General features: G+C 32.1%; 3 protein-coding genes across 6 annotated transcripts; 1 reads left to right on the forward strand and 2 right to left on the reverse strand.

The window, feature by feature from the left end:
* Positions 1 to 847: 847 nt before the first annotated feature.
* Su(dx) (Suppressor of deltex) lies at positions 848 to 6,377 on the reverse strand. Of its 2 annotated transcripts, none has more exons than XM_076391165.1 (12): positions 6,292 to 6,377; positions 5,693 to 5,817; positions 5,072 to 5,509; positions 3,924 to 4,851; positions 3,613 to 3,844; positions 2,780 to 3,087; positions 2,442 to 2,684; positions 2,214 to 2,373; positions 1,867 to 2,141; positions 1,568 to 1,793; positions 1,401 to 1,497; positions 848 to 1,328 (listed from the first exon to the last, which is right to left on the reverse strand). In XM_076391165.1, exons 2-12 carry the CDS (start codon positions 5,748 to 5,750, stop codon positions 1,156 to 1,158), a joined length of 3,138 nt encoding a protein of 1,045 aa, XP_076247280.1. In that variant the 5' UTR covers positions 5,751 to 5,817; positions 6,292 to 6,377; the 3' UTR covers positions 848 to 1,155. The 2 variants fall into 2 exon arrangements, with proteins under 2 accessions (XP_076247280.1, XP_076247281.1); XM_076391166.1 differs by lacking the exon at positions 6,292 to 6,377 and adding an exon at positions 6,122 to 6,277.
* A 632-nt stretch (positions 6,378 to 7,009) lies between these two features.
* Mrpl37 (mitochondrial ribosomal protein L37) lies at positions 7,010 to 16,549 on the forward strand. Of its 2 annotated transcripts, none has more exons than XM_076390583.1 (7): positions 7,010 to 7,152; positions 12,747 to 12,932; positions 13,020 to 13,229; positions 15,161 to 15,280; positions 15,362 to 15,468; positions 15,709 to 15,891; positions 16,083 to 16,549. In XM_076390583.1, exons 2-7 carry the CDS (start codon positions 12,757 to 12,759, stop codon positions 16,502 to 16,504), a joined length of 1,218 nt encoding a protein of 405 aa, XP_076246698.1. In that variant the 5' UTR covers positions 7,010 to 7,152; positions 12,747 to 12,756; the 3' UTR covers positions 16,505 to 16,549. The 2 variants fall into 2 exon arrangements, with proteins under 2 accessions (XP_076246698.1, XP_076246699.1); XM_076390584.1 differs by lacking the exon at positions 7,010 to 7,152 and adding an exon at positions 12,517 to 12,645.
* A 1,598-nt stretch (positions 16,550 to 18,147) lies between these two features.
* Positions 18,148 to 21,007, reverse strand: LOC143186966 (cyclin-dependent kinase 20). 2 transcript variants are annotated; one of them, XM_076390861.1, is made up of 6 exons: positions 20,616 to 21,007; positions 19,834 to 20,071; positions 19,548 to 19,736; positions 19,212 to 19,448; positions 18,885 to 19,112; positions 18,148 to 18,818 (listed from the first exon to the last, which is right to left on the reverse strand). In XM_076390861.1, the coding sequence occupies exons 2-6, from the start codon at positions 20,017 to 20,019 to the stop codon at positions 18,663 to 18,665; spliced, it is 996 nt and encodes a 331-aa protein (XP_076246976.1). In that variant the 5' UTR covers positions 20,020 to 20,071; positions 20,616 to 21,007; the 3' UTR covers positions 18,148 to 18,662. The 2 variants fall into 2 exon arrangements, with proteins under 2 accessions (XP_076246976.1, XP_076246975.1); XM_076390860.1 differs by having other exon boundaries at positions 19,834 to 20,075.
* Between the last annotated feature and the right edge of the window lie 214 nt (positions 21,008 to 21,221).

The following is a 21,221-nucleotide window of genomic DNA, read 5'->3' on the forward strand; positions in this document are numbered from 1 at the left end:
AATTTATTTAATCTTTTAAATAGAACATGTATATCTTTCATATTTTCATTTGCAAATATTAAATTGGTGTTGTAATATGCAGTTCATGTATTTAATTTGTGTATACACATATACAATTTTATGTTGCATGTATCTGGTGTGTATGTTAATTATTTATATATACATGTGTGTATATACCACACAAATTACCCATAAACAAATTAACAGATTCCATGTTTATAATCCTAAGAATTAAACATGTTTGATATCACAGATATTAAGTTACTTCAGGATTTATCTTAGAATCATTGAAAGGACAAGAAGAATACATCGTACTAAAATCTGTAATAACAAACACGAATCTAATTCATGGTATAAAGTATTGGAATTACTATAAGATACACACAATAATTTTACCATTTTAATGAATAGTTTTGTAACAATTAAGTAAATATTTATTGTACGATATGTACAAAAGAAACTAATATATTATGATTAGATAAATAGGATAAAACATGAAATTGTTAATTGTTCATAATATACACCATCATATTAATAATTCAGTATGTACAATATTTATTATAATTTTTGTATAGTTAGGCAAAATCCTGAACATATCATAGAAAATATCAATGAATCATTTCAATTAAAATATTCTGATGAATATTATTAAAATAATATAAAATTAATATTTTTATATATTATACACAATAAGATGCACTTATATAAATTTAAGAAATATAGCTTATAAACAAATAAGAACTTCTTAACATTATTAATTTGTATAAAACAAATTTAAAAAATCCTAAAATTAGATAATTAAGAGAAAATAATTACATTTATTTTGGTCATATAAAAGATTTTTAAGTGTTACATATGATTTAAATATATTTCACTGATATTTTCTATAAGTTTACAATTTTTAATTGTAGTTTGGAAATTAAAAGAAATAAAAAATTAAGTAAAATATTTTCAACTAAAATTGCTAGAATAATTTTACATGGAATTAACCGTATTTTTAGTATACTTTAATTATTGTATTCATAAACTCTATGAAAATGATACTAAAAAAACATATTATTATTGAAAATAAAATAAACGAAAATATAATCTTGTACCATTACGCTAAATTTTATCTCACATACAATTGGATATACCACTTATCAACAGCTGTGATTATTCTTGACCAAAACCTTCTGTTTCTTCGATTGCATAATTTAATTTTTCAACTAGCTGTTCATAACTCTTATATGGTGGTAAATCTAATCTATTGAAACATGTATGTGATCTCGGTAGCCAGGTATCTTTTCCCACTTTTTCTATACAAAACCTTTGAGGACCATTGCTCCCTATAAAATAAAAATAAACACTGACAAATATAAAACATAATTTATTCGTATTTATTAGCATATGACATTTACCCATTAATTCTGCGAACCCTCCAACAGGTACTCTACATGTACCCGTTACAAATTGTAATAATCGGGCGCGTTTTTCGCTATCTGTTCTCGTTACAAACTAAAATAGGAAAAAATGAAGTAAGTAACATTTATATTTCTTTATCAAATTTATATTCACATGTACAAACCTGCCAGAACCATAAAATTTGTTTACTATTTCGTGTATAATGTCTATAAATTGTATTACGTTGCCAGTCTTCGACGTCTATTTCTTGCATACCACAAAGCATGAGTTCTAATTCGCGTTCATCAAAATACTTCAACCATTCTAGTGGCACAACGGAATTAAAACCTTCTAAAAAAGCTTTAGTTTGGTCCTCTATACCCCTTGTCATTCTCCATTCTGTCATCAATCTATTTAACAGTAATAAATCATGAATCGTTTTTTCTTACAATATTAAACCTCAATAAATATTAATAGTAATACCTGATATACTCTTCTTTGTTGTCTTCAATCACCCTGATTTTGTCACCACCGTCTTTTAACTCATGGTGTATTACTTGGCCCAGGATTTCAAAGTCAACACTATAATATAATTCGAGGCCACATTCCTCAATATTGTTTTCTTTTATCCATACCAAAGATTTATAAAATTCTGGATCAATAGATTCTATATCTTTCATTACTAATTTCTTATTTAACATACGTTTGTAAAATGGCATAGTGAATCCACTATAAATAAATCGTCCGTGATAAAGCGCCTATAAACGTTCATTATATTAATGCAATAGTAAAAATAATAAGTTCGGAGATAGAAATTACTAGTAATGTACCATTGCTATAAACCTTCCAATGAATTTAAAATACTGTAGATGATCAGGGTTGACGTATGATGCTGGATTGATTTGCAAGCTATAATTACTTTTATTAGCATATTCAAATAGGCAGTACATTGGATTTAATACTTCATGGCTAAGTAGGAAAAACCATTCTCTGAAATCAAAATTCAATATTAGAATTTTTTAAATAAGAAATAATTGTATCGATTTCTTGACTTTTACCTTGATACACCCCCATAATCCAATCCTTCCTCTCCTTTAAATATTATATATAACCTGCGTCTTAATGCAAAAGCTTCTGCATTCATTATTTGGTGATAAGAATCTTCAAATAATGTTTGTCGATTAACACTAATTTTTATGTGATTTGGCAATGCATTGGTTTGACACAAGAAACGGAACTGCGATAATTTCCATCGAAATGATCTTTCATATGCTCTTGGTACACGATAAATGCCTTTTGGACTAAACAGTAATAACATAATAACGAGCGATATATTAAAAAGTAGGAAGAAAAAAGAATTACAAGAAAAATGAATATTTAAGAAAACTGTACAAACCCTTTAGGCGCTCCAGGTCTTGGATCTTGAAACGTAGTTGTTCTTGTATTATGATCTACAAAATATTGAACTCCATCTTCAGTTAATCTTATTTCCCAACCATCTGGTAATGGTGGTTCATCGATTCCAGTTTCTTGTCCTTGAGTTCTTGGATCTTCCCACTGAGTAGTACGATTTTTATGATTCACGTAATAAACTCTTCCTTCTGGTTGTTGCCGTCTTTCCCAGCCAGCAGGCAATGGCCCCAGAGCATCGTCATCGTCAGTTGACGTTGAAGGTCCAGCTATAGCTGTTTGACCACTGTGTGCCTGTATATATTAAAATTAACTCCTGTATTTTCAATATTGAAAGGAAACTATAAACAATAACAGTACATACGCAGAGTGTTTAACAACCGATAGGAGAAAACTGAAGATCTACTTGAAACATCAAAGTAAGATAAAAATCGAGAGTAAAAACAATGTATTTGAGCCTTCATTTATTAAATATAAATATTCGGAAGAAGTAGTGGCTATCATTGCCATTGATGTAAGGAAAAGTTTGTTTCATATAACTGCAATAAAATTTTATAACACTCACTTAGCCAGAGTAATAACTATGATAATCCCTGCTTCTTCACTTCGCGTTGGCATTACATGGTTTGCTGAGTTACTGACCGATTTTATCATTTTATAAACATTTATAATTACCAACTAAAGGCTCTACCATAATTTTGTTATTCTCGATTTTGGTTTTATTTTGACATTTGGAATCACCTTTTAAATTTTCCTTCACCAATGGTCGAACATTCTGCGTAGTATTTATTCTTATACCATAAAGTATTTATTACTTACTTGAGGATAAAGAAACCGTTGGTTACCTTGTTGTACCACATGCTGTCTTTCACCTTGCCAGTGTTGAAAATGTTGTAACCTTTCTGTATTTGGCCTCTGCCATGTTGTACTTCTTGTATTATGATCCACATAGTAGATTCTACCTCTTGGATCACGACGAACTTCCCATCCTGGTGGCACAGGCTGTGGTCTTTCCCAAGAGGTACTTCTGGTATTATGGTCAACATAATACCTAATTAAAAGCATACAAAAGAAATAAGAAAAAATATGATACATTTATTAAAAATATAACATTTTTAAAGTAGTACAACCTTCTTCCATAAGTATCGTATCTCATTTCCCAACCAGGTGGTAAAGGATCTTCTGAATGATTCGTAGGCTCAATTTCTGCGAGAATAATTGAAGATCCAGCTTGAGAAGTTGATTGACTAGGTATTACAGCAGTTTGCCCTGTTAAAGAAGCTACACGCTGTACCACACGAGAATTTGGGCGAATATTTGACACAGATTGTTCAGAACAAGGAATTCTACGTCCTTCTACCATAGGTACTGTTGTAGATTGTTCTGAATTGTTTTGACTGTTTGGAAATACTACAGATTGCTCTGGATGAGAAATACAAGTTCCATCTGGCAATGTAAAACCTGCAGCTTGTTCTGCCTGAGAATTTCCTTGATTACTTGTCAAAGTAGAAGTTGTAGGTTGATCTACTCTGGCAATTACACATCCATCTACCAAAGGAGTACTTAATTGATCTGATCTCAAGGTTCCAAAACTATCTGAATGTGGAGTAGTCATTAACTGTTCTGCTCGAGTAGCACGTCCAATTGAAGCAGGCAGATCTGTTCTATTATGTGACCGTACATCTACATTAGTTACACCTATCTGGTCTGCTCGAGCTATACCAACTGTTCCAGGCAGTATTGATTGTTCTATGGGTGAGATATTACTACGGCCTTCAGAAACAGAAATTTTTGAAAACTGTTCTGCACATGCACCAATTCGTCCATCTGTTGTTCCAGATGTGGATACATGTTCTATTCGTGGTATTTGACGGCCATCTAGCAAAGAAGCTGTGTGACGACCAGATAAGGAGATAATAGTTTTATCTGCGGGTGATACCGCATGTCCATTTGACAAAGAGTTTGATGCGATACTTTCAGGTCCATGTAATCTCATACGTGCTCGTATTCCTCCATTGAGAATACTTCGATTACTAGGAGTATCGTTATTCAAGATACCTAAAACGTAATTATTTACATATAAGTGAAAAATATTTATTAATCGGTATGTAAGTACTACATAAATATTATGGTAGAAGTTATATAAAATATAAACAATTACATTACATACACTTCATTTGACAGTAAAATTTGTTTTTTGATTTAATTATTACGAATAATGAGTTTTGTTTCATAAAAATATTCAAAAATTAGTATATGTTAAAGTCAAATTTCTTACCATCAGAAGATATACATTGTGTCTGACATAATGGTTCATTAATATTTAATGATGGTACATTTGGCATACTAATTTTCAACCCATCGAATACTGTAATCAGCTCTCCAACTTTACACAATTGAGAATCATGTTTATTTTCACTCATTAAGTCGAAGGTTACTTCTACATTTTCTAATTTCCCATTATAATGAGATAGTACTTGGGAGAGATTTATTCTTTTCTCTCCTATTAATGTATCTTTTCGAAATGTACTATGATCTAATAGACGAAAGTGTAATTGGGAATGTGGTGTTACAAGTATTGTAAATTTCTCATTCCATTTTGGTTGATATGTCGACTTTGAAACTTCTGTCTTTCGTGGACTTTTATCATCAACAGAAAATTCAATATAAGGATTAGGTTTCAGAAAAGTTGAACTTGTTAATATAGCACCTTCAACTAAAATATAAACAATTTTATTAATATAGTTTTAGATGTTTTATTAATATATTGGAATATTTTTTATAATATTACTGATGGTTTAATATAATTTTTTAGGGAAGAATTATAAAGTATTAGAATAAATTGTTGAATATCCTTTTGTACGCTTTAATCATTTAATGCAAATTATAAGTTACTTACTTGTAATACTTAGTTGGTGAAAACCAGATGATAACATATCTTCTTCACAATGAGACATTGTGAAAATTCAATGCGGTAATCTTTGAGAATTCATAATTTTTTTATTATTCTCATATTTCTTTTACCTACAATATGTAATGTACTTATTTTATATAAGGTAATTGGATATTAAAAATATAATTGCAGAAAATTAGAAATATTGTTCTCCATTAATCAATATTGTGTAAGGAAATTATTTAAATCATATTGATAATTGAATTTTGCTATACCACTGTAAATTTCTAAAATGGAAAGCTCTATATTAAAGCTACTTTTTCGTAAAAATAAACAGACAAATAGTATTACACTACAAAATTAGAATGACAAAATCATTATTAAATAACACATTACTGCAATATTACTGGTATCAAATTAAAGTCATGTTATTACCACTTTTCTAGACGACTGAGCAGCAAAGTACTTGACAAATGAACGAATGCATTGCAATACATACGGACACACTTAAAATGGATTGTTTCAAATACATTCAACACCAGTGCATCGCCTTTTACTTATATTATAAATATTTTCGCGTTAAAAAAAGTTCTTTAAACACTCACAATTTTCGTTATCACAGAACTTCTTTATCAGTAGGTCACCATCTTTTCATACGTCAAAGGTAGGAATCTTATAATATGCAAATCACTAGACAAACTGAATGTAGGGACCATAAATGTGTTGTGCATGTGCATTGCTTTATGCACATACACCACAAACCAAAAGTTTGATATTACTTACTAATTCTCATTAAAGTTATACTCTATGATAAAATATATTTAACTTAAAGTTAAAGTTTTCAATCATAACTGCAATACTTTCGGTTTTTGAACGAACGAATAAACTAATACAATTATTGATCTTTATTTAAATTCTATGTTTAAATAGATTTATTTTTCCTAATTTATAAAATGATTCCAAACTTTTGACCAATTGTGTACACAGTTGAGCAAAATACTTGACCATCCAATTCTTGCCCTACCTGGGGATACTAAGAACATACTTCAAAAAACAGTATTCCGATCTACAATACCAAAATTCTATGGATCTAGGAATATCTAGAAATATATTGGATCTAGGAATGTATTTCTAGATATTCCTAAATCCATAGAACTGCACTATGAGATATCGTATCATAGATAGGAATATACACAACATGCTCGTAACTTGGTAGATCTGGCGGTTATGCCATAGAATCTGATGTTATAGATGGGAATACTGATAATCAAAGCTTGAAAGGATAAGACAGATCATGATTAGGTTAGGTGGTTAAGTGTTTTGTTCAGCAGTGTATATGCCGTCGTATATGTATGATCAGTGAAGATTTTAATATTTTCTTACATTATATTGTGCTTTAAGAGAAACGAAAATATTGTGAAAGTTAATGTTATAAAATTGGGATTCTACACCTGTTGACTTGAAGCGTAAGTATACTTAATTTTACATTGATCTCAATACATTGATACCTGTATATCTTTGAACAAAATCTTCAGTATTTTTACAGATCTGAATATTTTGTAAACAAGAAAGTTTCATTGCTCTTGAAGTTATAGCAAGATCGCTTGGACTGTTTAAATAAAATAATTTTGTTTCCCAGTTTATATTGAACTACCTTTTCCAGACAACAAGATTGTTTACAAATTTCATTTTCATAAAACTCACAGTTTTTATTACATTATTTCAAACGTAATAGAATTTTTTTGTTATCATCAAAATACTCAATGCATCCTATTCTATTAAAATTAGTTATTTGGATTCATATTAATGAATCACAGACTGTTTTTGAGATTGCAAATTGTAATACAAGATTAATGTGAGAAACACGATTGCTAAGTAATGTAAATATAAACAATTTAATAAATATTTCACTTATGAATTAAATCTAAGCAAACATGAATGAAATGATTGATACTAATCACTAAAAGAAGATTGTGTAGATCTTATAGCAGTTATTAAAGTGTTACTTATGGTAGTGATAAGTTTAAAATTAATACAAAGGCAATAATATAAAAAGAATATTAGAAGGTTTTATGTATGTATTAGATTAGTTAAAAGGTCTTGCATCTCTTAAAGAAGGTTAAAGACATTTTTGTTTGACAACAACTGTATCTCAAACAGCTTCATTAATTTATCAATGAAAAAGTTTTCATCTTTTTGATGAAAAATTCTTCTAAGGCGTTGTTATAGTTTTCTGAATTTTTGATTTCCTTTTGGTTAAGAAAATTATGCAAGGATCAATATAAATGAAAATTCGAAGCTGCAAAATCAGATAAATATGAGATACAACAGGTGTGGCTTTGACTTGTTGATATATATTTTCTGTTAATTAATACTGGATATAAGTAACTTTTAGGTATGTTAATTGTAAATAAATTATTTTTTAAAAAATCTGATACTTTTTAAAGTATCATCTCAGATTTTGTTGAAATTTTGATATATGTAGTCTTTAGCAATATTTAAAGGTATCTCTAAGGATTTTTAAAAATTTTAAAAATTGTTGATTTTGTTGATTAGCTGTTCAAAATATAATGCAAAGCATTAAAAAAATTATAACTCTTGAACTAGCAAATTCATGAGAATGAGCTTTCGAGTACTTATGATGAAGATATAGGTTTACTAAAGCAAAATAATTTTAGTTTAACCCTTTGTGCACTAAGAAACCATAAATGAAACTGTTCCGGTAACCAACAGATCCACAGAAAAATGCGCAATTCCACCATAGAACATGGTTGGCTGAATACAGTGCTCATGTGAGAAATAGGCTACGCAATAGATTGTTGGTCCAATTGGTGTGTAGAGATCCACTTCAGTACAGGGGTCCTACACGTCAACCTGCCATTACATGTATTGTCTGTAAGCAGTGACGAAGATCGACAATGAATCGTGTAGAGAGCGAAATCTATGGTGGACAGAAGTGGGGTTAAACGGACCCCTCCTCACTCCTTAGTCCCAAAATATCGCTTAGAGCAAAGCCATGATTGTGCCGGGTAGTGCTAAATTATACAATTAGTTGTTTCATAACTGTTACAATTTTTGAGTTTTGGCTGTAAAAATAGATTGTAGTCGATAAATCAGACAATATATTTGTTGATATGAATGAACGAATGAAAATGGGCACTTTTCTCACAATGTTTTCGTAACACGCCTAGTATTTTTCTGGCATTTGTAATGTGTAACTTAAATATAGGAAAAGGATGGGAATTCCCCATTCGCGCGTACTTCACTGTCGCGCTCGCGCTGCAAGATCTGTGAGGCTAATTTCCGTCGCGGCCGCATGGCGGCTATCACGTGATCTGGGTTCTTGCAGCAAGATTCATCACACCGTGGGAATATAATCGCCGCCATGAGCTGAAAATACGGCAGAGTGCCTAAGAGTGTGCAAGTGATGAGAGAGTGAGCAAACGTTTTGTAAGGTTGTGATTCAGGCTGAATGATTGTGTAATATATATAATATATTTGGGAGAGCGATTTATATGTGAGACTTCCTCAATTTGACTTACTGTCGACTCTATGTCCCTAGACCCCATAAATCCTTCTGCTGTCTTTTTCATTGGAACACCCTTGTTAAACAAGGCGTTACAATAAAAGTGTACACGTTTTATAGTCTTAATAAATAGATAAACAGCAACATTGTAAACGTAAATGTAGATTTAGAATGTAAATAAAATATAAACAGATGAGCTACATTTTTCTAATGAACTGTCGGACTTTTACCGACTACTCGGAAGCCTTCACGGTGTCTCCTACACGTTGAGTGCACCAGGCACGGTCTCGAGAGAGGAAAATGACATTCCTTCTCTTGTGCAAGAGGGGAAGATGTCCTCCTCCCTGACGCATTCTCTTCAAGAAGAGAGTGGAGATTTACCGATCATCTCGGACCCCTATACGTGGTGACTCGAGCCCCGGTCAAATCGCCAGTGGCCCTGCAATGGTCCGTAGCCGGTTCTATCCTCAAGAACAGGAGAAATCCGTTAGTGGGCCAGACTGGCATCGGGTCACCATTTTCACGATTTTGTCACGAGTGGCTGGAGCCGAGCAGTGATGACTGTCTCGCTCTTTGTTTGCTGGCGGGTTGGTAGTGACCATTCTCCCAACTATTACACCCAGCGAATGGTTAGGGCCTACTTCCTGTACCAGGACACGGCGTTCTACAGCACATGCTAGAAGTTACCCGTCGTGAGCTGCAGAATGTCGTGCCCTGGTCTCCTTCGCATTGGTGACAAATCCTTGTCACCTCTTTCCCTATGTGACACAGATATTCCCCGAAGTAACTATGCTCGGAGAACACCTATATCATATGATAAGTGAGCCTACTTCATGCTTTGTTCCACCACTGATCGAAGTGTGGTAGAATACGATAATTGACCTAATCCAGGACCTAACCCAAACATATTTTGGGTTGGAATTTGGGATGATCAGGATAGATGAAATATTTCCATGTTCTACTAATAATAATATGGTGACTCCGACGTGATCGGTATAAAATAGGATACTGTGGGTTGTATTTGTGCTAGTGTAAACGTTAGTAAAAAGCACAAAATACGATGAAAGTTCCGGTCCCAAAAGTGTCGATTGATGAAAATGATGTGCTTCGCGATCTAATGAATGTGATTATTGTGCCAATCCGAATTCCAACCTTTCGACCACAGAAGGTAGCCTTGTGGTTTCAACAATTAGGGGCTCAGTTTACTATTGGCCAGATTACAAAAGATGAGACAAAATTCGGTTATGTAGTCTCTCAGCTAGATAGAAAATACGCAGAAGAGGTGAAAGATATAATTTGCAATCCACCAGTGTAATAAGTATGAGGCTATTAAAAGTGAGCGTATTAAACGGTTATTAAATTCGGACACGACACTAGTTCGTAAATTATTGGAAACAGAAGAAATCGGCGATCGGACACCTACACAATTTTGGCGTCATTTGCAAGGTTTGGCAGGTTTAGCTGTTAACGATGAATTCTTGATTCAAATTTGGAAGAATCGTCTTCGAGTCAAGACGCAGTTAGTATTAGCAGCTCTATCAGAGAAAGAAGAAGCTAAATTAGTGGAGATCGTGGATTGGGTCCATGAGATACCGGTCGACAGAACAAGAATTGTTGCTACCTCTCATACTTCAGAGGCGGAACTCTTACGGGAGGAATTGAAGTAAATGCGCATTCAAGTTTATGCAATTACACATGATTCCCGAAGACAGTGATAGAGATCACCTGCGCGGCGTCAATTTCGGGGACGGTCTTCCAGTAAAAATCGTCGAGATGGTAGCGGTATTCGGGATCTTTGCTGGTATCATCATAATTTTGGTGATAGAGCTATCAAATATGTTTCCCCTTGTAATTGGACGGGCAACAAGCCAGAAAGCAAGCCGGAAAATAAGTAGGACCGTCGCATGTTAAGGCGGCAGGATCCGATGGTTCCAAAACAGGCCGTATTTTTGTTACGGACCGATATTCTAAGCACAAGTGAGTGGATGTTTGCATAAGTGCGATCACGAACTTTATGTAACTAATGGTACTCGCATTGCAACGTATGGCACCACAGCAATGAATTAAAATTTTTCACTGCGACGTGATTTCATTTGACGTGTTGTAGTGGCTGATATTGATAGACCTATTATTGGCATGGACTTGCTATCACATTATAATCTGTTGGCAAATCCAAGCAATAAGCGTTTGCTTGATACCACGACTAACTTATTTGTGATCGATCAGTCAGTCGATAAAAACATCTCGTCGATTAAAACTATTATTAATAATTCAGTGTATTATCAGCTTCTTACTGAATACCTCGATCTAATTAGACCAGTTGTTTTTGAGTGAGAAAACATTAAGCATAATATTGAGCACTACATTGAAACCACTCCCAGATCACCTATGGATAGCAAACCAAGGTGACTTGCACCGGATCGACTACAAGCAGGGAAGACCGAATTTAACCTGATGTTGAGACAAGCAATCATTCGACCTTCGAAAAGCTCATGGGCTTCATCGGTCACATCTGAATGTAAAAGAGAATTATGCGGCGATTAGCGTGGTATATACATTTTTAATGTAAAACAGCGTAAATTTTACTATCATTTTCTATGTATACGTTTATAAGAAGTTTTCATACTTGTTTTCTATATATTGTGTTATTCTACGAAGGAATAGAAACCAGACGCATAGTAAATGTGCAAGGCCTTGTGTGTCAACACGTTGCCGTCCTAAACGTTTCAAGGGAAATTTTCTTTTTATCCTTTGGAACGTTCGGAAAAAACGAAACATGTGGATCTGCAAGGACCCTTGATCTTCGAGGCGCCTAAGAACAGTAAAACAATCCTGATCGTCGATGAGCTCAGTTCGATTTTTACGTGGTAGTTCAGTATTTGTTTTGCGATAAATTACATAATATAAGCGTTAATACTTTAATAAAGCTTATTATTTGTTAACGTGTAAAACTCATTATACAACTCACATCATATCATAAAATAATATAGAGTAAATTTTTATACGAATGACTATTTTTGTTAATTCTTGCCCAAATCCAACTCAAACCTATTCTAAACCAGTGCTGTCCAGCGTAGGGGCATCTCACCTACCTGCTTCCCCTTCCAATCGTCCTGTTACTCTACTAACCCATACGTCGCTCGTAGTATTTGAACTTTCTTATAAACAGAGCCATTAATATATCATGTTGACCATCTTGGCATCGTGTGGTGTTTTTGACGACGAAAGTGGGAGTGGGAGAGCCCACAGAGCTCGCGAGTCCTCACTTGGGCAGCTCTACTCTAAACACATCCCAAACTTATATCAAATCTTAGAAATGCAATATAGAATATTAAGAACATTTTTGCGAATATGTCGAAAACTACAGCCGAGCGGCGGTATCATGTATAGCAAAAAGTTGTTCAGAATGGTAACCTTCACTACATATTTCAAGGTCATCGAAGTTTATGAGGAGAACAAACTTCTAAATAATAATCAAATTTATTATAATATAATAGTTACTTTTAAAAGTTTATAATCGTAATCATTTTTCAGGTGTGCCACAATGAAATTTACTGAAGTATTACACAAACAACATTTGGGTAGAGCAATGCGGTCTCTTTGGCAACATCATCGAGAAAGACCTGTAATAATAACTAAAGCAGAACAAATTTTGACATCTATGGGTTTCACCGTACAAGATGCAGTACAAATTATCCAACCAAAACAAGAAAGAACAAAGTATTATTTTTTATTATACATATAATATTATTTTATTTTTGTTAAAAAATACTTCAGTATTCTTAATATTCCCTTACTTTATACTAGGATTGATTTGACAGAAATATTTGGCAGTAATGTAGACCCAGATTGGAAGAAAGAAAGTTGCTTGACATATAAAGACCACAATCTTCTTCAAGAAGGTGTGCCACAAGCATGTTTATTAACAAAAACAGTACAAATTGACAATGAAATGCCAGAAAAAATAAAAAATCTGGAAACTGACATCTCAGAACGTGTAGATAATTTAGTAAAAAGGTATAGTAACTGTTAATATAATTGTACAAGTGTAGTATATTCAAAAAGGTATCCATACATTGATACGTTTAGTTTAAATAGTAATAATTTTATTTTTATAATATTAGTTAACTATAATTTATATAATAGTGAGAGTTAAAAAATTAATTTAGTTTTCTAAACATACAAGTTTTATTAGGGCTTAAATAAAAGTTACGATATACAGAATATAACTCTTATTGAAGTAATGAGCTTGACGAAACAAAAAATGAAAATCTCATACTAGGGAAATATTGCGGTGTAACAAATATACAGAGTAATCATCTTACTAGAGGACTCAAAGAAAACATCGCAGAGAAACTAAATTGTGACTTAAGATCAGTAATAACGTAAGAAAGTACCACTTCTAGTTAAGAAAGTTTCTTAACTGAAAATCGACAAATCGTATGTACAAACATTGTGTTCTCATTGTGATATTTTTGCGACAGTGCCGTCTTTGAGTCCCTAAACGAGAGGATCATACTATAGAAAAAGACGCGAACTCTTTAAGTGTTTCCTACACGTTGTAACTTACTTGTGACGTACCTTCAGGCAGGTCTCATAGTATAGACAGGGTTGCTCTGAAATTTCTGGGCGTGAGGAAAAAGCAAACTATCCACATGTTCACATGCACGAAATTACTAACGAATTACTGCTTTCTACCGCTAACTCGGAACTCTCGGAAGTACTAGTGAGGGAACCATTGGGACTGGTAGGGACGTATGGCTCTAGCAATACGATGCAGCTGTTCTTACCAGTTCTACTGTCCAGTGATCAATGCAAAACCTAATTTCATCTCTACTACTTTAACACTACTACTTTCTCGGCCAAGAATTTCAAAGCAACCCTCCGTGTAGGGGATACTTTACTCACATTAGGTCTTTATGCATGACTATCGTCACATCACGCCGTGAGACAATTACCGTTGTCGCCGCTAGGCGGCTACCGCGCAACTCGCGATTCCCGCAGCACGATTTGCGACCCTGCAGCAATATAATAGCTCATCCTCCGATTTGAAGACTCAAAGATAGTGCCATCATAAAAAAGTCGTAGGAAGAACACTATGTTTGCCCTCCGGGGCGTCCCAGAAGTAGTAGTATAAAAGGAGAAAGGGATGATGATAATTTTACATGGAAAAATAAGATGAAATATAGAATAAATTTTCTTGGTATCACGCTTCGTTTTTAAGGAAATTGAGTTTGAGTTTGTGATGAGATATAAGTACAAACCATAAGCATATGAAAGTAGGGTTTTGGGTGTTTGATGAATATACATAGAGTGGGGGAACACTGTTGGTCTGATCACTGATTGTCTTCTGTACATAAGTTAGAAGTATTCCCCTTTTCCCGCTTACCCTTCAAAGATGTAAAACTGTACTTGTACACTTGTATTCGGTTAATATTCAGTCCATTTTTTCGAAAATAGAGCATAATATCAAAAAATTGTATTCTATATTTTCGTTGTTTTTTACACAACACGTACTATAGTTAACTAGACATGTAACTAACATTTGTTTATGACACGTCTCGTAATAAAATAATCCTGTGTTTTATATTCAATAGCTGTTGAAGAGAGAATGTCACTCACTTAAATGAAAACAAAAAATTGTTTATAGTTTTGAAAATATTAGTTTTTCAACCCATGTTTATTAGGACTTTTCTACTCTATTTGGTGAGTACTCTGTACTCTAAAAATTATGAATCCTTTTTTTGTTCACCTTCTATACTCTTAAGACATTATTACTCCAAAGAAGACATAAAATGAATATTTTGCTATAGAATATTGTAATTTATTTGTGAACTCTTCTACTACTACTGTTTAAAATATTTAAATATGTATTTGTTACTGTATAGTACATATTTTATTTAAAACAAATATTAATTTGATTTAATTTAGAATTGCTTTTGCTTTAGAATTGTATACTCATCTACTATATATGATGCGCAACAAGTAGTACTACCAAAACTAAAAGATCCCGATAGACCCAGTTGGATATTTCCTAGAGCATATGGAATAACAAGTACAAAAAAAGTGTAAGTCCATACTGTTTGTTTTACTTATATTATACTTCTGTAAATTTATATTTCTATATTAAAATCAGAAACTCATTATAGGTATAATTTGTCAAGAAAATTTTTACAACTGTGTGAGTCCCTAGTTGGATTAAGAACTGCGCAAAATCGATCAGTGGTTCATGATGGAGTTATGTCTATGTGCATAGGTATATATCGTTAGAGAGAAAGAATTATAAAGTATAGTTGATCCATGCAATATCTACATTTTTGTTTAATATATTTTACATACACGTAGTAATGAATGTAGATATTCAAAATTCCGGAACATATCTTACGGAAAAAAATTTTAAGGGTCATAAATATTTTATTATCTCACCTTATTATGTATGTATACTACATCTATATATAATAAATATTGGTGAAAATTGAGTTCTCTTAAATTTTAGATAAAGAAATGGAGCGTCTACAGTTTGAATTAAAAATGGATCTATTGATGACATCTTTAAAGCCATTAACTCCAATAGCAGATGCAAATGCATTTAATGAACTTGATATGCCTAGTATTTATCCATTACATCATACTATTGGTTTAACCCAGACAAATACTTATAAAACTGAGGATATATACCGTAAGTTTTTGTTTTACCACTTTCACGACGGGTGTTAAATTCGTCTTTAATAGTAAGTATAATTTACCTTAATAACAAATGTTTATAAATAATAAAAAGGTATAATTACTATTTATTGCCTGAAACGCCCGGCCGTGAAAGTGTTTACGTCAAACATAGCTTCAAAATTTAATTTGTACTTTATATTATAGCAATTAATGCAAACTCTGCGCTGATGAATGTCCATACCATATTTTTAAATTATGATCCTGAAGAAGTTAAGAATTTAACAGAGTTGCCAACTACTGAAAGTCAAATTCATGCACGTGCAATGATAAAAGCATTTACTGCAGCTGTAGCTTATGCTCGACAAAAGTTTGGTTTAAATGTGAAAGAATTACCTGAACCAGTTGTTGTGCAATGTATACAATCTGATGGACAAACTTTTCATTTTTCTGTATATCAACTTAATACTTTAATGCTTGATGGTACACAGGGAATAAGAAACTTTTGGTGGTCGACCCCATCAATAAAATTATATGACATGGCTCAGTATGAATGTGGAAAACCGACACTTAAAGGCTATAATAACGACGTTTTTAGAAGATTTCTTGCATTTTATAAAAATGAATGAGTTATAAGAATGTTATAATTAATAAAAAATTATTACTGAAAAGGATTTGTACAATTTTTATTTAATAAAAATCCTGAGTATGTTTTAATATTGTTTTGTATATTTTTAATTCGACATTTTTGAAAATAATTTTAAAAATATAGACTAAAATATATAGCCACAGAATTTCTCAATTTTGTCAAACTGTTGTTTACATGGTATAAAATCCTCACATACCAGCGTAAAGTGTCGATGATAGTTAATTTAATTATTGATTTCTATATTAACTTCAGCACAAGAATTATTTTTACAGCGTAATTAACATTAACAAATAACGAAAAAGCTATCAAAAATTAAGATATTAGCTGGCAGTCAAGAGCGATAGACGTGTTTCCACCTACTTCTACTGTCTTCAAATTTGTACATTGACTCGTCGAGGATATCGGTGTTTGAACTGCTTCGTTAGGCCTTTCAAGCATTTACTAGTATCTCGTGTGCAATTATTGATACAGTGTTAACTTTTCCTTGCTTTATACCACATTCTTTTACTTTTCTTCTCATTTCGTAGACTATCGGAACCACTACCGAAGAGATTATTCAAGAAATTTCCATGAGGCAAGAGCGAGCCTCCAACATTATCATCCACGGTTTGGAAGAATCAAATGACACTTCTGGTCAGACATCCAGTACTAGTGACTTGATGAGGATCCAATGATTCCATTGGATTTCATTGATTTTCTGTTGTTTTGTTCAGTTGAATGAGTTCGACAACCTACTAAACAAACTTTAAGTAGGTTTGTTCCCGACAGAGTTCTCAGGGAATTCCTCATCGAGAGTGGAAGTTTACCGTAGAGTATTTAGAAGGTGTGAGATGTGCAATGGATTTGCTTTCCTCTCTCAGCAAGGAATGCCCTGGCAACCCTAGTTCCCGAGCTGTATGTTCGCGACTTACATGTCGCGGCATGTAGTCTTTCTCTTATGATGTAAGTATTATTTTATTGTGGTGTTTGCTAATGATGGTAGCGTGATATAAAGCATCTCTATGGTACATCTCTTTTTAAGAAAGCTCTCCCAATAACTTGCCTGCCATTAAACTTAACTACCCTTGGGATGATGTTTCAACTTGCATGGAAATAATAAGATATTAATGCTGGTTCGAAAACTGTTTCATCTATCAACAGAGACGTAGAAAGAAAGTACCGCGATAGATTCCGTCAATCAAGTACCACTGATCTTCCGACAATGACATAGCGGACGACGAACGGCACTCGGGAATAGTGTCCGCGGGTGCTTGGCAATGTTCGAAATCGTTCACGAACGGCTCCCCCACTCTTTGAGAAACGGTCTTAGAGTAGTTTGGACGGCTCCCCTCTCTGTTGCTGAAGTCGGCCTTGAAACAACTCACGAGCAATTCCAGACATTGTTGGCCGCTCGCACTCGTCTCGTAGGTACTTGAGCATTGCTGTTTTAGAATATCTATCAGCCTTCAAAATTGGCCAGATACAGCCCCAAGCCTCGATCAGTTTCCAAAGTAATACTTTAACTCTTTAACTACACTAATAACTTCACTAAGAAGTAAGTTCGTTTGATTGTTTAATTATATACATTACAAAATTTATTGAAGCAACCAGTACAATGTTTAGCATTCAATGCACAAGAAACTGCAATGCTCGTGGTATATTGACCGCAAGCAATAGAGGCACTATTGTGAAGTCTTACGATCTTCCTTCGACAAACATAATTCTCAACGAGCCCTTTTGACTAGATGAGGCCCCTACAAATTTTCTTTAGAAAGACTTAAAGTTAATAAATAAAAGACGATTCAATTCCTTTTTTTTATTATGAAATTGAAAAATCGGTAATTTGTATTGGTCTTTATTATAGGCTCACCTTTAACAATTATCAAATGCATATTAACGCGTTTATAGCGATGTAATCGTAAGAAGTTACAGAAAATAATTGAAACTGACAGTGAACGGCATACCTAAAGCCATTATAAGCGATGACTTGAAGATATTTTTCTCAAATGTTGAAGTCTGGGTCATTTCACTTCACATTTCGTCATTTCACATTTTGTTCACTGAACAAAAATATTAATGTCTGTGTTGTATGTATTTTTTTTAACAGAAATATCATCTTTTCAAAGTTACAGAATTGTCTTACAAAAATTAGATATACATTAAGCAATGGTTAATAAATTTTCAAAGAGTACAGTAGCTTGTATGTTTGTATCAATTTCCTTTTGCTTTATTTCATTACGATGACTATTTATTGGTTTTATTACACTTTGCAAACTGGGATAAGGTTTAGTGTGAAAATATAAATGATGTAATGCCTAAAATAAAAAAATATTTTATTTACAGTTATTAATTTCAATGATTGTATCTATTTTCATACTTACTTCATTAGCTGTTAGACGATTTGAGGAATTATAAATAAGGATTTTACTAATAAGATCAATAGCTTCATCTTCTGCATCTTCTATAATATCTTCCCATGTTATTCCTTTGTGATATGGAAACGTGATTTTATTAAAGTCTGGTAATGTACTTAATTCTGGCCATGTTTCTGGTGTAGGTGATCCTAAATATTTTAGTACTATAACTAATTGTTCAATATCAGTTTCTCCCTAGAATTTTATATTTCTTAGAAAATTTAAATTTTTGCAAGAAATATTGTAAGATCACATTAAATAGTTAAAAATGGTCAATTTTATGTTAAATCATACTGGAAATAGTGGTGATTTATTGAGAAGTTCACCAAAAATACAACCAATGGACCACATATCAATAGCTGATGTATAATATCGTGCTCCATATAATAACTCAGGGGCTCTATACCATCTTGTAGCAATTTGATGAGAATACGGTCTTAACTTATTTTTCCACATTAGTCTTCCAAGGCCAAAATCAGCAATCTTTAAAATTCCTTTTTCATTAATCAATAAATTTGCAGGTTTCAAATCCTAAAAATCCATTATTAAATAATCATAAAAGAAATTTATTAATTTAGAATATTATTTTAACTTTTTAATGTAAATATTACATATTATGTAGTAATATACCCTGTGTATTATATTTTTCCCATGGATATATGCAACACCCTCTAAAATCATCTTTGTATATGTCTTTACTTGAACTGATGTTAAAGATATTTCATTATCTTTTATTATTTCCCATAAACCTGTTGGCATATATTCAAAAACCATTATAAAGTCTAAACCAATGGGAAATGCATCCAACAATTCTATTACCTGTAATGAAATGATTTCTTTATATGAAATTCATTTTTGTATAATCTATATTTTCAATCTTATAAATTTATTCGTATAAAAAACAAAATAAACATACATTACAATGCTTTAGTTGCTGCAAAATTTTTATTTCACGTATAATAGATGTAGATATACCATTTTTAATATTTTTCAGAAGTAATCTTTTTAGTGCAACATTTTTCTCTGCTACAATATCATATGCTTTTAATACTACTCCATGTGCTCCTTCTCCAATTTTGCCAGTAATTAAATATTTGTCCATATTTGTTAATAAACTATTCTTACAGTAGTGTTAAATGAAATTATTCTATTTCCTAGCTAATGAAAATTATTAATTAGAAATCTTATTTTAAGTATACTTTTTGTTAAAAGTTTCCAAAAAAGATATTATAACTTGCTTATTTAAGTCTATAGCTGTTATTAAATATATATATTATTTATTAATAATGCTTTTATTAACAGGTAAATATTCTAAGCATAATTCCCATAATTATATTCAACTACTCCTATACTATTTGTAAATAAATAATATTTTATGTAAACAGCATCAAATTTTTTATTATAGTCATACTTTTCAAATCTATTGTATTTAATAATTAGCCAATCAGATTCTCCTAGAAAATTCTGCTGATACTGATAGCCTTTTACTTGTTCATTGATAACAGAAAATCTATTCAATTTCTCTCTTAATATTAAAAGCAATGTCACAACTTGTAAGAAAGCAACTTTTTCTATATATCTTTGAAACTAATGACAGCAAAGTTTGATACTATCAAATGATAAGTATGGATTGTGAAGTATAAAAAATTAGGTACTACCAATCAAAGTACTAATAACATTTTATAAAAACTTATTAACCTTTCTCAAATATATCCACTTATTACATGAATTATATTTCAAATTTTGTAGCAATCGATTATCGAAAAAGAAGTTGAAGTATTAATCAGTAACTATAATATAATAATAACTAATTGCACCATTTTTCTTTCTCTTTTATTGATGTATTAATTCACTTATAATAATTATGTATATATGCATGTATATGCATAGTTAATGATTGATTACTTTATGTTTTTGTCATCTAACAATTAACTGCAACATGCGTAGCGTAAAATACACGAGCAATGCCATGGCAATACCTGTATTGAATTATTGAATGAAAATATCGATACTCATTCGAACTCGAGAAAAACTATCGATACCTATTTGTATTGTGTTACATACCTTCGAACGATTTTTTCGGTTGCAACGCTGAACCGCTTTATCATAAAATAACTTCAAAATAAGACCTAATAATTCTTTGTTTCTTTAAAAGTAACTTTAATTATTGAGCACTTTAAACAAATTGAAATATATCTATGTACATATAATGTTGTATATACATACATGTTAACATGATCATAGCTACACATTGGCTTGTGCATTGTCAAATTAGATTTCTGCCAAACTTCGGTTATTACTATT

Source organism: Calliopsis andreniformis, unplaced genomic scaffold, assembly GCF_051401765.1.
Source record: "Calliopsis andreniformis isolate RMS-2024a unplaced genomic scaffold, iyCalAndr_principal scaffold0022, whole genome shotgun sequence".
NCBI lineage: Eukaryota > Metazoa > Arthropoda > Insecta > Hymenoptera > Andrenidae > Calliopsis > Calliopsis andreniformis.

Coding starts and splice junctions, on each gene's coding strand:
- LOC143186966 (XM_076390861.1), bottom strand. CDS start 20,019: ATGGACAAATATTTAATTACTGGCAAAATTGGAGAAGGAGCACATGGA. Junction 19,737..19,833: donor AGCAACTAAAGCATTGTAAT/GTATGTTTATTT, acceptor ATTTCATTACAG/GTAATAGAATTGTTGGATGC. Junction 19,449..19,547: donor GGAAAAATATAATACACAGG/GTATATTACTAC, acceptor ATGGATTTTTAG/GATTTGAAACCTGCAAATTT.
- Mrpl37 (XM_076390583.1), top strand. CDS start 12,757: ATGAAATTTACTGAAGTATTACACAAACAACATTTGGGTAGAGCAATG. Junction 15,469..15,708: donor AGTTATGTCTATGTGCATAG/GTATATATCGTT, acceptor CTTAAATTTTAG/ATAAAGAAATGGAGCGTCTA. Junction 15,892..16,082: donor TAAAACTGAGGATATATACC/GTAAGTTTTTGT, acceptor TTTATATTATAG/CAATTAATGCAAACTCTGCG.